Source organism: Lepidochelys kempii, chromosome 27 (assembly GCF_965140285.1).
Source record: "Lepidochelys kempii isolate rLepKem1 chromosome 27, rLepKem1.hap1, whole genome shotgun sequence".
Lineage (NCBI taxonomy): Eukaryota > Metazoa > Chordata > Testudines > Cheloniidae > Lepidochelys > Lepidochelys kempii.
In genome coordinates this window covers 10,237,072-10,253,262 of record NC_136406.1, presented here as the reverse complement: position 1 = coordinate 10,253,262, position 16,191 = coordinate 10,237,072, and the positions used below count along the sequence as shown (strand labels likewise).

At 42.3% G+C, this 16,191-nt stretch overlaps 1 protein-coding gene across 1 annotated transcript in view; it reads right to left on the bottom strand.

Moving 5' to 3' along the window:
• The window catches only part of KANSL1 (KAT8 regulatory NSL complex subunit 1), a 172,228-nt gene that overhangs the window by 131,079 nt on the left and 24,958 nt on the right, over window positions 1-16,191 (bottom strand). The window contains 2 exon segments of the mRNA XM_078850719.1: window positions 8,163-8,309; window positions 9,774-11,166. Coding sequence (XP_078706845.1) covers window positions 8,163-8,309; window positions 9,774-11,083 — 1,457 coding nt within the window. The 5' untranslated portion in view covers window positions 11,084-11,166.

The window sequence follows — 16,191 nt, the reverse complement described above, 5'->3', positions numbered from 1 at the left end:
AACCAAACCAAGGGTTCAAAGATTGTGTTGGGGACAACTTCCTGGTACAAGTGCGGGAACAATCAACTTGGGGCCATGCACCTCTTGACCTGCTGCTCACAAACAGGGAAGAACTGGTAAGGGAAGTAGAAGTGGGTGGCAACCTAGGCAGCAGTGACCATGAGATGGTTGAGTTCAGGATCCTCACAAAAGGAAGAAAGGAGAAAAGCAAAATAAGGACCCTGGGACTTCAGAAAATCAGACTCAGACTCCCTTAGGGAACTGACAGGCATGATCCCCTGGGGAGCTAATATGAGGGACAAGGAGTCCAGGAGAGCTGGCTGTATTTTAAAGAAGCCTTACTGAGGGCGGATGAACAAACCATCCCAAAGTGCAGAAAGAATACGCCAAGCTGGTCGCCTGCCATATTTGCTAACAGTGAAATCTCCAGTGAGCTTAAACTCAAAAAGGAAGCTTGCAAGAAGTGGAAAATTTGGACAGATGACTAGGTAGGAGTATAAAAATATTGCTAGAGCATGCAGGGGTGTAATCAGGAAGGCCAAGGCACAATTGGAGTTGCAGCTAGCAAGGGATGTGAAGGGAAACAAGAAGTGTTTCTACAGGTATGTTAGCAACAAGGTGGTGGTCAGGGCAAGTGTGGGACCCTTACTGAATGGGGGAGGCAATTTAGTGACAGATGATGTGGAAAAAGCTGAAGTACTCAATGCCTTTTTTTGCCTCGGTCTTCACAGACGAGGTCAGCTTCCAGACTGTTGCACTAGGCAACACAGTACGGGGAGGAAGTGAACAGCCCTCAGTGGTGAAAGAACAGGTTAAGGACTATTTACAAAAGCTGGACGTGCACAAGTCCAGGAGGTACAGATCTAATGCATCCAATCATGCTGAGGGAGTTGGCTGATGTGATTGCAGAGCCACTGGCCATTATCTTTAAAAATTCATGGCTATTAGAAAAAGGCAAATATAGTGCCCATATTTTAGAAAGGGAAGAAAGAGAACCCAGGGAACTACAGACCCATCAGTCTCACTTCAAGTCCCCGGCAAAATCATGGAGCAGGTCCTCAAGGGGTCCATTTTGAAGCACCTGAAGGAGAAGGTGATCAGGAACAGTCAACATGGATTCACCAAGGGCAAGTCATGCCTGACCAACCTGCTTGCCTTCTATGATGAGATAACTGGCTCAGTGGATGTAATATAGCTTGACTTTAGCAAAGCTTTTGACACAGTCTCCCACAGTATTCTTGCCAGCAAGTTAAAGAAGTGTGGACTGGATGAATGGACTATACGGTGGATAGAAAGCTGCCTAGATTGTTGGGCTCAATGGGTAGTGATCAACGGCTCGATGTCTAGTTGGCAACCGGTATCAAGCAGAGTGCCCCAAGGGTCAGTCCTGGGCCCGGTTTTGTTCAACATCTTTATCAATGATCTGGATGATCGGATTAATTAGTTCGCAGATGACACGAAGCTGGGGGGGGGGGGGCGGAGAGGTAGATACGCTGGAGGGTAGGGAAATGGTCCAGAGTGACCTAGACAAATTGGCGGACTGGGCCAAAAGAAGTCTTTGTTGAACCTCATCAGATAAGTGCAGAGTCCTGTACTTAGGAAGGAAGAATCCCATGCACTGCTTCAGGCTGGGGATCGACTGCCTAAGCAGTAGTTCTGCAGAAAAGGACCTGGGGATTACAGCTTCTCGTCCACTGGATAGGAGTCAGCAGTGTGCCCTAGTTGCCAAGAATGCCAAAGGCATACTGGGCTGTATTAGTAAGAGCATTGCCAGCAGATTGAGAGAAGTGATTATTCCCCTCTACTCGGCATTGGTGAGGCCACACCTGGAGTATTGCGTCAAGTTTTGGTCCCCCCACTACAGAAGGGATGTGGACAAATTGGAGAGAGTCCAGCGGAGGGCAACGAAAATTATTAGGGGGCTGGGGCACATGACTTATGAGGAGAGGCTGCAGGAACTGGGGTTATTTAGTCTGCAGAAGAGAAGAGCAAGGGGGGATTTGATAGCGGCCTTCAATTACCTGAAGGGGGGTTCCAAAGAGGATAGAGCTCAGCTGTTCTGAGTGGTGGCAGATGACAGACCAAGAAGCAATGGTCTCAAGTTGCAGCAGGGGAGGTCTAGGTTGGATATTAGGAAACACTCTTTCACTAGGAAGGTAGTGAAGCACTGAAATGGATTACTTAGGGAGGTGGTGGAATCTCCATCCTTAAAAACCTCTAAGGCCCAGCCTGACAAAGCCGTGGCTGGTCCGGCTTTGAGTAGGGGGTTGGACTAGATGACCTCCTGAGGTCTCTTCCAACTCTAATCTTCTAGGATTCTATTAATGGCCCTACATGCTTGCATGACAACATCCCCTACTGTGGATTTTCTGCCTCCAAAATGATTTCCAACCGACAGATAACAATCCAGCACTGCAAGCTTCCAGATAGTGGAGAAGTAAGTGGTGATCACAGTCAATGCAGGTCTCATTCTGGTGTCTCTGCACGGAGGACTGGAGTAAGCTCAGCACACAGATCCAGGATCCAAAGTTCGGCAGCCACTACTCATTGCCCCAGACCTGCATTACAGTCAGTGCTCATTTCTCAGACCCAGAAGCAGTGCTGCACGGTCTGCAGCTGCTCAGTGACCAACAACAACCTTGAAATCTTCTTCACCGGGTCCTTCAAACTGTCCTTGAAGAAATCATGTCCCCCATTGTTACAGGCACAAGGAGAATATCACCTCCTGTATTTGCAAAGCTCATGAGAACAGCACAGAGTTCTGCAGACTCCATGCTTCCATCAGGGATAGCAGACACTGAAAAGTGCTGCGCTTGTTTTTGGGAATTCCTAAAAAAAGGTGCAAAAATTATGGAAAATGGATGGCTGTATGGAATGAAGAACGTTGCATACTGGGAACCTGATTCCTTAACTCCCGGCAATTCCTGGGCACTAATTTCTATCCCAAAACACATAATGAAAGTTTCCCAAAAGGCATGGTACTGGACAGCAGCATATGGCACACTGGGATACCTACCTTCAGTACACTGTACTTTGCATCAATAAGCACTGCTGGTAATTACATGCAGCACCAATGCAAGCAGCCAAGTATGCATGTGACTGAGCAATGCAGAAAATTCAGCAGTAATAGGTGGACATAACTTGAATCAACCAGAGTTTGTAGTGTAGACATGGCTTAAGAGATCCTCACAATGCCAGAGCACGGGATTCCAGGCTGTGCACAGCCTTGGTAGATAGTAGTGCTTGTTAGAGATCCTCCTTTAGAAGCTGCACAGACTGGACAGTGACTCCCCAAAATCTCTGAATGACTAATTTTATTTTGAACTCTGGAAGCAAGAGAAATTGCAGCCCACTGGTTCAGACAGGTGGGCTTCAGCAGAGCAGAAAAGCAGCACAACTTCAGAGTTTAAATTAAAAGCAACTCTGCACTGGGTCTCCCACTCCATATTTACAGCTTTTGACAGGACAAATGAAGACTTGCATAGCTTAAAGAAAATCCAGATATGCATAGGAGATGAGCCATAACCTTAACTTCTTCTAGTAAGCAACATATTTATGAAAATGGCAATCAAGAAACCAATTCTCACCTTGAAAACTAGAACCCTTAGGAAAAGTTAAGCAGTAATTACAGACTGGTAATTTGTACAAGACAAAAAGGGGACATTTCAGTATGTTTGCACCAAACAATCTTTATTCAAGGATCTGTGCAAAGCTCTGCTTGCTTGTATAATTATAATAAGCTTCTTTTGAAGAATATTTTAAGAGTTCTTTTAGACATCCCAGTTTCTGCAGAGACTGAAAAGAAAAAAAAATTCACTTACCTTCCTGCAGGATTCTCACACCTAGGACTCGAGTCTCCAACACAAACAAGGCTCAAGAGCTGTGCCCTACTGATATGCAGTCAGTCACTAGTACCTCAATGACCCCAAACATTCCACCAGTTCCTTTCAAGAGAAGGAAGCAAGAGTTTTGCTAAACATTTCACTACATTTACACTATTTTCATTTTAAAAAAAAAGATAGAGGAGTCCATTATTCCAGATCAGGAATGGCTACGCAAGCACCCTGAAAGCAAACCCAGAACAAACCCCCTCAAACTCTGAAGGGTAGAGAATAGGCAAGTGAGAATCCTATTTGAGAATATTGTCAGAAGCAGTATTATAAGGTCAGCAATTCTCCAGCAAAATCACCATCTGTGCAGGATTCCCCCCCACTACAGAAAAGGGATAGATAAGCTTCAGGGAAGTTCCTAGTAAAGTAACTGCAAACATTTCCACATAGTGATGATATATGAGGCCAGAACCAAAACAGAATAGGTAGGAAGAAACTAAAAACTTTGCAAAAACAGAATGAAAATATGTGGCAGTTTTTAAACTAAGGGCTAGGGAAAGCCGACAGGTGCAGAGGAGCACATGGTACGGACAGAGGCATCCCTTAGGGGAGGATCTACTGATGGAGATTCTCTATGTCCTAGTAAAGAGGAAAGAATGGAAGATGATAAAATAATGATAAGATCTGATGAGAAACAGCCAAATGAAAGAAAGCATCCCATCCAATTACATCATATAATGGCAGACAGCTAAAAAGTGACAAGTTTTTAAAGTGCTTATATACCAATGCCAGAAATCTAAATAATAAGATGGGTGAACTAGAGTGCCTCTTATTAAATGAGGATATTGATATAATAGGCATCACATAAACTTGGTGGAATGAAGATAATCAATGGGCCACAGTAGTACCAGGGTACAAAATATATCAGGACAACGGAACAGGTCGTGCTGGTGGGTGAGTGGCACTATATGTGAAAGAAAGCGTAAAATCAAATGAAGTAAAAATCTTAAGTGAACCAAACTGTACCACAGAATTTCAATGGACAGTAATTCCATGCTCGAACAATAAGAATATAGCAGTAGGCGATAGATTAGCGACCACCTGACCAGGAGGGCTTTAGCAACCGTGAAATGCTCACGGAGATTACAGAGGCTATAAAAATAAAAGACTCAATAATAATACTAGGGAGTTTCCAGCTATCCCCATATTGGCTGGGTTCCTGTCACCTCAGGACGGGATGAAGAGAGAAAGTTTCTTAACACCTTAAATGACGGCTTCTCGGAGCAGCTAGTCCTGGAACCCACCAGAGGCAATTCTTGATTTAGTTCTAAATGCAGCACAGGATCTAGTCCAAAAGGTGAATATAGCTAGAATGCTTGGTAAATTTTAACTATATTATGATCACTATTAACACCCCTGTGGTGGGAAAAACACTACAGCAGTCCAACACTGTAGCATTTAATTTCAGAAGGGGGACTACACAAAAATGAGGTACAGTGCTAAAACTGAAATCCCTGCAAGCTGCATGGAAACTTTTTAAAAAGATACCATAATAGAGGTTCAACTCAAATAAAAAATAATAATAATAATAATAGAAAGAAAAGGAGGACTTGTGGCACAAGGACAGCTGTATCTCACGAAAGCTTATGCTCAAATAAATGTATTAGTCTCTAAGGTGCCACAAGTACTCCTTTTCTTTTTGCGGATACAGACCAACACGGCTGCTACTCTGAAACCAATAGTAATAGAGTAAGTAGAAAAAAAAAAGAAGCAGCAGCAAGAGGAAAAGAGGCATCCTTTAAAAAGTAGAAGTTAAATCCTAGTGAGGAAAAGAGAAAGAAGCATAAACTCTGCCAAATGAAGTGTAAAAATATAATTAGGAAGGCCAAAAATGAATCTGAAGACCAGCTAGCCAAAAACTCAAAAAACAAAAACGTTTAAAGTACATCAGAAACAGGAAGCCTGCGGGCCACTGAACTATCGAGATGTTAAAGGAGCACTCAAAGGACGATAAGGCCATTGCGGAGAAACTAAATTCATTCTTTGCATTGGTCTTCACAGCTGAGGACGTGAGGGAAATTCCCAAACCTGAACCATTCTTTTTACATGACAAATCTGAGGAACTGTCCCAGATTGAGGTGTCATTAGAGGAGGTTTCGGAACAAACTGATAAACTAAACAGTAATAAGACATCAGGACCAGATGGTATTCACCCAAAAGTTCTGCAGAAATTCAAGTGTGAAACTGCAGAACTACTAACTGTATCTTGTGTACCAAATGACTGGAGGATAGCTAATGTGATGCCAGGATCGCTTCTTTATAAAAATTGGCAATTACAGGCCAGTAAGTCTGACTTCAGTACCAGGCAAACTGGTTGAAACTATAGTAAAGAAAAAAATAGTCAGACACATAGATGAACGTAATTTGTTGGGGAAGAGTTAACATGGTTTCTGTAAAAGGAAATCATGCCTCACCAATCTACTAGAATTCTCTGAGGGGAATCAACAAGCATGCGGACAAGGGGGATCCAGTAGATATAACATACTTTAATTTTCAGAAAGCCTTTGACTAGGTGCCTCACCAAAGGTTAAGCAAAGTAAGCTGTCACGGGAGAAGAGGGAAGGTCCTCTCGTGGACTGGTAACTGGTTAAAAGTTAGGAAACAAAGGGTAGGAATAAATGGTCAGTTTTTAGAATGGAGAGAGGTAGAAATAGTGGGGTCCTCCACGGGTCTGTACTGGGACTAGTCCTAACCAACATATTCATAAATGATCTGGAAAAGGGGGTAAACAGTGAGGAGGTAAAATTTGCAGATGATACAAAACTACTCAAGATAGTTAAGTCCCAAGCAGACCACGAAGAGCTACAAAAAGCTCTCTCAAAACTGGGTGAGACTGGGCAACAAAATGGCAGCTGAAATTAAATGTTGATAAATGCGAAGTAATGCATACTGGAAACAATCCCACCTATACATATAAAATGATGGGGTCTAAATCAGCTGTTACCACTCAAGAAAGATCTTGGAATCATTGTGGATAGTTCTCTGGGGAAAAACACACAAAAAAACAAACAAACATCCACTCAATGTGCAGCCGCAGTCAAAAAAGCAAGGAGAACGTTGGGAATCTTTAAGAAAGGGATAGATAGCAAAACAGAAAATATCATACTGCCTCTATATAAATCTATGGTACACCCACATCTTGAATACTCCATGAAGATGTGGTTGCCCCATCTCAAAAAAGATATATTGGACTTGGAAAAGAGATTCAGAAAAGGGCAACAAAAATTATTAGGGGTCTGGAATGGCTTCTGTAGGAGGAGATATTAATAAGACTGGGACTTTTCAGCTTGGCAAAGAGACAACTAAGGGGGGGATATGATAGAAGTCTATAAAACCATAACTGGTGTGGAGAAAAAAAAATAAAGTGTTATTTACGCTCTCATATAACTCTCTCTCATATATCTCATTAGGGGCATAGCGAGCAGATCAAGGGACGTGATCGTTCCCCTCTATTCAACATTGGTGAGGCCTCATCTGGAGTACTGTGTCCAGTTTTGGGCCCCACACTTCAAGAAGGATGTGGATAAATTGGAGAGAGTCCAGCGAAGGGCAACAAAAATGATTAGGGGTCTGGAACACATGACTTATGAGGAGAGGCTGAGGGAGCTGGGATTGTTTAGCCTGCAGAAGAGAAGAATGAGGGGGGATTTGATAGCTGCTTTCAACTACCTGAAAGGGGGTTCCAAAGAGGATGGCTCTAGACTGTTCTCAATGGTAGCAGATGACAGAACGAGGAGTAATGGTCTCAAGTTGCAGTGGGGAAGGTTTAGATTGGATATTAGGAAAAAAATTTTCACTAAGAGGGTGGTGAAACACTGGAATGCGTTACCTACGGAGGTGGCAGAATCTCCTTCCTTAGAGGTTTTTAAGGTCAGGCTTGACAAAGCCCTGGCTGGGATGATTTAACTGGGAATTGGTCCTGCTTCGAGCAGGGGGTTGGACTAGATGACCTTCTGGGGTCCCTTCCAACCCTGATATTCTATGATAACACAAGAGCCAAAGGTCACCAAGTGAAAAATAATAGGCAGCAGGTTTAAAACAAAACAAAAGGAAGTATTGCTTCACGCTACACACAGTCAATCTGTGGAACTCTTTGCCAGAGGATGTTGTGAAGGCCAAGACTATAGCAGGGTTCAAAAAAGAACTAGATAAATTCATGGAGGATAGGTCCATCAATGGCTATTAGCCAGGATGGGCAGGGATGGTGTCCCTAGCCTTGGTTTTGCCAGAAGCTGGGAATGGGCAACAGGGGATGGATCACTTGATGATTACCTGGTCTGTTCATTCCTTCTGGGGCACCTGGCATTGGCCACTGTCAGAAGACAGGACACTGGGCTAGATGGACCTTTGCTCTGACCCAGTATGGCCGTTCTTATAGATGTCAGCAGAAAGTATGCAGAGACCAGGTTACAATATAGCCTTTGGGAAAAAGAAAAGGAGTACTTGTGTTATCTTAGAGACTAACAAATGATGAAGTGAGCTGTAGCTCACGAAAGCTTATGCTCAAATAAATGTGTTAGTCTCTAAGGTGCCACAAGTCCTCCTTTTCTTTTTGCAGACACAGACTAAGACGGCTACTACTCTGAAACCCGTCAATATAGCCTTTATCTGGTTAGTACCTTATTGTTACAATCAGCAAATCACTTGAATGGGAAAATGTTAACCTTTAGGAAAACCACTACTTTGCCCCCACTGTCTCTTCCTTCTGTACTCCTTCCCTGTCCCACCCCATTTTTTCCTTCAACAGTTCCCAATCCCTCCCATCTGCTTAAATTGCCAGCAATGACTACAGTTAATGTCCACATTAACTATACAGCCTTACAACATGTTGACAGCCAATGAGATTAACATTGAACAGGTGGAGTTCAGAGCTCTCAAGAGCTATTGTTTCAGGCTGTCTACAACAATGCATCAGTTTATACTTTTCATATATTTTCGGGCTAAATGCTTTCCTTTAAAAAAAGGAAAGCCAAAAAACCAAAACCCAGATTCTGCAGAACCTGAATACACTATGTCAGATACATAAATACATCATCCTGGCTAAGAACGTGAACAGCGAGATCTCCATTGCTACAATAGAACACTTCAGTTTGAAGGGGCAGATCCAACCCAAGAGCAATTTTAGACAAAAAAGTTACACACCAACTGCAGTACTGGATTTGAAGTATCTAGATGCCCTAACTAGTCATAGTTCCCTAACTTCATGAAGGGCCCTTCAAGTAGATCCCAAATGTCAGTAGTTCTCAACCTTCCCAGACTACTGTACCCCTTTCAGAATGCTGATTTGTCTTGCATACTGCAAGTTTCACTTTACTTAACAACTTGCTTACAAAATCAGGCATAAAAATACAAAGAAGTGTCACTTTTACTGAAAAATTGCTTACTGTCTCATTTTTACCATATACTTGTAAAATAAATCATAACCCCCAGGTTGAGAAACACTGATATAATATATAGAGCAACATAAATCAATCATTGTCTGTATGAAGTTTTAGTTGATACTGACTTTGCTAGTGCTTTTCATGTAGCCTTTTGTAAAATTAGGCTAATATTTAGATGAGCTGATGTACCCCCTGCAAGATCTCTGCATACTTCCACTGGTACGTGTACCCCTGGTTGAGAACCACTGTCATATGTCATGTAATACTGTACATAGAGTTGCACATTATAGAAATTATAAGCTACAATCCCTGTAATAATTAAGACAGGATTATGCAGTTCAAGCAAGCCAAACTTCACGCACACTAATACTGCCTCTTCCTTCTATGAAATGGTCTTAATCAAAGACGATCCTTCAAAATACAGATGGTGCACCTTTCTATCCCCTTCCGTCTTACCCCTCCTCGACCCAAAAGAATTAGGCAAAGTTTCAGCATTACTCACAGTGGTACATGATGCTGTTCTGGTTCTGCTTTGGTCAGTTCCTCCTCCTCAATGTCAGATTCCCCTCCTGAGCTGCTGTCAGTCACATCCGAATCAAATGCTTGCTCACTGGATCTCAAATTGGCCATCCCACTGGCTGTAAACCTCTCCAGTTCCTCTGAAATAGAGTCACTCTTCAGGAAGCTGCTTAGTCCTTCTGACGTACATGTTTCACTTGCAGCTTTCCTCAAGGCCGCTTCTGCCTTGCGGGTGAGCATCAGCTGGCTCCGATGCCTCAGAGAGTCCAAGTTTGGCAGTTTGCTCAGAGTCTCCTCCAAGAAGCCTCCCAGCTGTTGCTGGATGTGTCTCTCTACCTGCTTGGCCTGCACCACCTGCAGGCGTTTCTGCAGCCTGCGAGCACGGTTCTCAATGTCTGCCTGCCGCCGCAGCAGTGCCTTTGTCCTCAAATCAGAGTCCATGGCACTGAAGAGACCAGCCGACAGAGGAGACTTCTGCTCCTCTGTCTTTCCGCTCCCAAAATCAGAATGTGCATCTACACCAGACGACAATCTATTCTCCCCACTGCCTTCTTCAATCACCCGCTGCTGCTCTGCAGAATTAAGGGACAATTTGTTTGCAGTGCTATTATTGCTAAATGGAGTTGTGTGCTCAGCATCAAGGCTTCTGTGTGGAAGAGTGCAATTGGTCAAACCCGTCTTCAAGTCCCCTGATTCAGAACCCCCTGCAGTGTTAGAATCAACACCCTGGATGGTGGCTGAGAGGGGAGCACGCTTCCCACCATTAAGTGAACTGGAGTTTTCATGGTCTGAATTGGTACTTTTAGCCAATTTCTTGGCCAAGCCATTCACAGGTGCTTGTGGAAGAGGTGGCTGACCACTAGTACTCATGTTTTTTAGATTTTCCAAAGAAAACTCCAACACTGGTTGTCTCCCCAACAGATCGTTTGTTTTCAAGAAGGACTGAGATAAGAGAGAATGAGGTTTAAGAACTGTCTGCTTGTTGAAGACTCCTTGCAACTTCAAAGGGTCTTTTGAAGAAACAGATGTTACATCCGAGCAGAGATAAGAGGCCACCAGTGGCTGCAGCTTGCCCAGCTCCTCCTTGGTAGGGTTATTACGGAAATCTACACTGGGATCCTCTGCAGCAATGGCTTTCCTTTTGGTGCCGTTGGCAGTGAGAAGAATGTTGTTGGCGTTGCCGTTGTTCTCGGCACTGCCAGGTGACAAGGTGGAGGACGGGGGAGCCAGTTTGAACCGGATGTGGTGAGCTTCAGCTGCTGCGTCAGTGAGAGCGGGCGCCATCGCAGCCATTCAGCACAGAGAGACGGGAAATCCAGCCTCTCCCAGTGCCGAGGCCAGCTCCACTGCCTCTTACTGCCTCGCCTGAGGACAGCCTAAAAAAGAAAGCAAAGTCACTAAATCAGATAAATAAAAATAAACAAACAAAAATGCTGATAAGTCATCTGAGACACAGGCCTAGGCCCACGGTCTGTAATACTGCAATATAACAGAAGCAAGCATGAACTAGTGGACTGAACACAAAACTAGCGGTCAGAAAAACCAACGTCCCAGTGCTGGTTCTGAAACACCAATTTGCAATAAGAACTTTTTGGCAAGTCACTTTCGTCCAGTGCCTCAGTTTCCACATCTGCAAAAATGAGACAAGACCAGACTTCAGGAGAAGTTACAAGGCCATGCTTTTGTTTTCTAGAACTTTCATCTCTCTCCCTTTGAGCATTCAGCAGCTCTCCATGTTTGCCTAACTTTGTTCCTATTCAAATCAATAATACAACTATTGATTTCAGTGAGAGCAAAATCAGGCCAACATTGAGCACTTTTTAAAAATAATTCCAGTAGTGGTCAGTATACTTCAGAAATTCCAAGTCATCATCCTAGCACCTAGAGATTCCCCACAACGCTAGGCATTACACACACACGCACACAGATAATCCGGGCCCAAAGAGTTTCCAGTGTAAACAGATTAGTATCTTAATTTTACACTTTAACTAAGGCACAAAGGTTAAGTAGCTTGCCCCCAAGTTCACACAGGTAGTCTGTGGCAGAGCTGAGAATTGAATCCACATCTCCCCACGTCCCAGTCCAGTGCCTTAACCACAAGGCCGTACTACTTCTAAATTCCTAAGAGGTCTGCATGGAGAAAATCACACCCAAAGAGTACTGAAACATCCTCCTCTCACCCCAAACAACTTAGCTGCCTTATATACCCCTCTCACCATACATCAGTATCACAAACCCCCAACAGGTTGTTTGTGCTATGTCTACACTACAGCTTCCACCATGACTTCTACTGATGAGGCTGCATCAGTGGTAAATTGCTGCTTAAGTTGGCTAGCAAAGGTGAACATGGCTTTGGGTGGAATAAGTCTCCACCCACACTGACTCCCAGTGGTTAGAAAAAAGAAGAAAAAAAAAAAAGACACACATTCCTATCTAGCAAAACAACGCCAGTGGCTTTCTTGGAAACCTTGTAAAGTTAGATCCTTTCAGGTTTCATCCACTTGGGAACTAGCTGTGTTCCAAACTCAAAGATTTAAACGAAATACTAACAATAGTTTAGGCTGTCCAACGTTTTCCCCCGCTACTACAGGATGCATACTGAAACCAGTTGTTTACTTGGTCTCTCCCTTTCCTAAATTCTTGGTGTATGACAGTTTCATCTCTACCCACCTTGATAGAGTATTTCCCCACTTAGCAATAAAAATCACTATCACTGAAACATTCAACTCACAATAGAAAATGAGTTAAGTAAAATGTCAGTCACTCTTTTGTTAATGATCTTGCAGTTTTTCCTAAGACTGAGACAAGTTTCAGATCAACTAGCCATTTACTTAATCATTAAGATTTGTCAGGACTATTACACATTTTTGAAAGTGCAAGACTATTCTAACAACTTGAAAGAGCAATAAAAGATCAACTTTTACCTTCCATTTGTTTTTATGTTGCAGATAAACATGTCACTGCTTTTCTATTGTATTTTATACTTATTAACATTAAGAGCAAAAGTGAAATGTTCAAAGCAATCCTAAATCAAAATATTTGTATCTGATAAACCAATCCCTCAGTTGTACATCAGTTTACATTAAATAATTAATGCTATAATTACAATGGAAGCCACCCATAATGAACAAGGAATAATGATGTTAAAAGTATTTTAAAATCCTCATGTCTGTACCTGTTACTGATTTCATTTTAGATTAATATTAAAGTTTTTTGGCATTTGCTTTCCCTCTGCCCCCATTTATGCTTTTTTAGATTTACTCATTTAGAGCTAAAATTAGTTTTGTTAATAGCCTGTTTCTGATTTGCTTTCTAGTTCTGCTATATAGAAGAAGTATGCTGCAGTGTTTACATTATACAAACTGCTGGGAAGTTGCCCAAGGACACACAACTGACCAGTGGCAGAGCTGGGACCAGAATCCAGGCTTCCTGAGTTCCAGTCCACTGTTCTATCCACCTAGAATAAAAAAGTCCTTTAGGATTTGTGTATACAGGGCTTAGTATTTGTTTCCTGTGTAGTTTGCTTACCTAGTATGAACGGAGCCTATTTCACCTTTTTTTATAAATGTGCAATACAGTATGTGTTGGCAATGCCTAGCTGTGTTCTTAAACCCATACTAAACCATGCTGAAAAACAGATTTCAATAAACATAATTTCACTCCCTACATACAGGGCCAAATGCTTTCAATGCATTCAATGTAGAGATTACAATTCCAGTTGTAGCAAATACTCCATTTGTAGTAAGGATGGCTGTGGATAGAAAAAGCAGCTTCATTACAGAAGGCTTCTTTCTATTAAATTCCCTACCAAGGCTTTCACTGATGAGACTTGAATATTTTAGATCAGCTGTTTATTCATAAGCACTGCTGTCAAAAGCATTCACTCACACTTCTGCTTTTCAGTTTCCCTAAAAATTAGGTACAAAATTAGGTACACTAATCTAATTGGGCCCATTACTGTAGCATCTGAAAGCCTGATCTTGGTATCAACCTATAACATCTTTCAGAGATAAAGATCTCTGAAAGATGTTACCTCTGATGTTTAGTTTATAGGGGGGGGGGGGGGGGGAGAAGACGACTGGGTCCTAACCTGGGAATCCAAGGCTCTGTGTACACACAAACTTGCACTAGTTTAAGTTCAATAAAGGTAAATGCCTGCATGGATGCTTACTTTGTATTAAGAGTAATCTGACTTTGTACATTTTAAACCTGTTCCTAATCAATTTAATTGAAACCAAAATAAACCTAGTTAACACAGAAATATGAGTGTTCACACATTTAACTAAATCCAATGGGGGGGGGTGGAGAGAGAAATCACAAATTAAACCAATGCATATCTGTTTAGATAAGCCCTAGGTTTACTTTAGCTTTACAGGAGGAATGGAAAGAAGAGGGATGGAACTTTAATATTTACAAAATGTTTACAAATTCTCCTTGTTCATTAAATACTCTTTCCATTTTTTGTTCCACTGATTTAAGAGGCCTCCAATTTCTCTTAAAGGTAATCTGCAAAAGTTTTATTTTAATCCAATTATTCTTTTGCAAAATTTCCAACGAGCAAAAGCAATAGCTAATAGGAGTTATTCGTGATATCTCTGAAACAAAAATTTCAGGCAACATTTCTCTCCTTAAAGATGACCTTCAAGGGAAAAAAAGGGTAGTTCTGCCTTGAGAGGGGCGGAGCTCCTACCTCTGAGTTCTGGAATATCAAACCTCTTCTTCCTTGTTCTTGCTGGCTCATGAGAAAACAGAGGTGAGTGCTTTCAGTCCTCAACTAAAGGGGTGAAAGCACTTACATACAGAGATCTTTGCCCCTAACTTTCTCAGATGTTCACACTCCCTCCTCCTGTGCCCAAAAAAAAAAAAAACACACACAGTGACTCGAAGTCCCTCTCCTCAAAATGTTCAAGTTATACTCTTGCAGTATTTGCAATGTCAAATCCTAATAGTTCTCAAGCCCTCCCGTGTATTCCAGGGAAGACTAGATATGGCCCAAATTAGCCACATTTTAAAAAACAAAACAAAAACAAAAAAAACAACCAAGACCTTTATACATTGCAATCTTCTTGTCTCCTTCAGAAGGCCAATTTTTTGGCCTGCAGAGGGTACAATTCTTAGTAGTCCAGGTTGCAGATATCACGGTTTCTCTGCCACCGAGTCACATTACTAGTATTATATAGACAACTGAAAGAACCATTAAGGAACAAATTCATTTTTAAAAACAATCTTCATCCACTTTGTTGTCAGCAGAATATACGGCTTAGATTTTGCAATATATCAAAGCAGTAATTGTTAAGATACAACCGAGTTAGTGAACTACTTCTCCCAACACAGAGCAGCAGTATGTATTATCTCAGAGCTCTCAAGTATTCCCTCCACACTTTCTCCCTGGACATTATAGCAGCAGCTCTGCTATAGTTAAGGTTGAACGTCACTTTCAGTTTAAAAGTGGACTATTATGTATTAGCAGGAGTGTTGTAAGCAAGACATGAGAAGTAATTATTCCTCTCTACTCCGTGCTGATTAGGCCTCAACTGGAGTATTGTGTCCAGTTCTGGGTGCCACATTTCAGGAACAATGTGAACAAATTGGAGTCAGTCCAGAGAACAACAAAAAAAATGATTAAAGGTCTAGAAAACATGACCTACGAGGGAAGATTGAAAAAACTGGGTTTGTTTAGTCTGGAGAAGAGAAGACTGAGGGGGAGGACATGATAAAAGTTTTCAAGTACGTAAAACATTGTTACAAGGAGGAGGGGGGGAAATTGTTCTCCTTAACTTCTGAGGATAGGACAAGAAGCAATGGGCTTAAATTGCAGCAAGGGAGGTTTAGGTTGGACGTTAGGAAAAACTTCCCATCAGGGTGGTTAAGCACTGGAATAAACTGCCTAGGGAGGTCATAGAATCTCCATCATTAGAGATTTTTAAGAGCAGGTTAGACAAACACCCATCAGGAATGGTCTAGATAATACTTAGTCCTGCCATGAGTGCAGGGGACTGGACTAGATGACCTTTCAAAGTCCCTTCCAGTCCTACGATTCTACACCAAGTACTCTAAAATTCACATGGTGACTCAATATCTTGAAGTTTGCTGTGACTCATGGTGGTGTGGCATAAGTAAGTAGTCCAGGTTCGAGCAGGGGTTCCTGAGTTCCCCTAAAAAGTCAGCTGTTCACAAGACACGGGGAGGTTTTGCATACACCTGGGCTCCAATGTATGGCTCTAATCCTCCCCAAACTGCTATCCCCCTTGACGTTTTTCTAAGTTAGTGCACTGCAGCCACTGACCTTTTGGGGAAGCAATATTGAAAAAGTTTGTAACTCCAGGTTGGCACAACTTGGACTAAAAGAGCAATATGTGCACATGCAGCAAGACTACTGTTGAGGCCCCAGTGGGTATCTG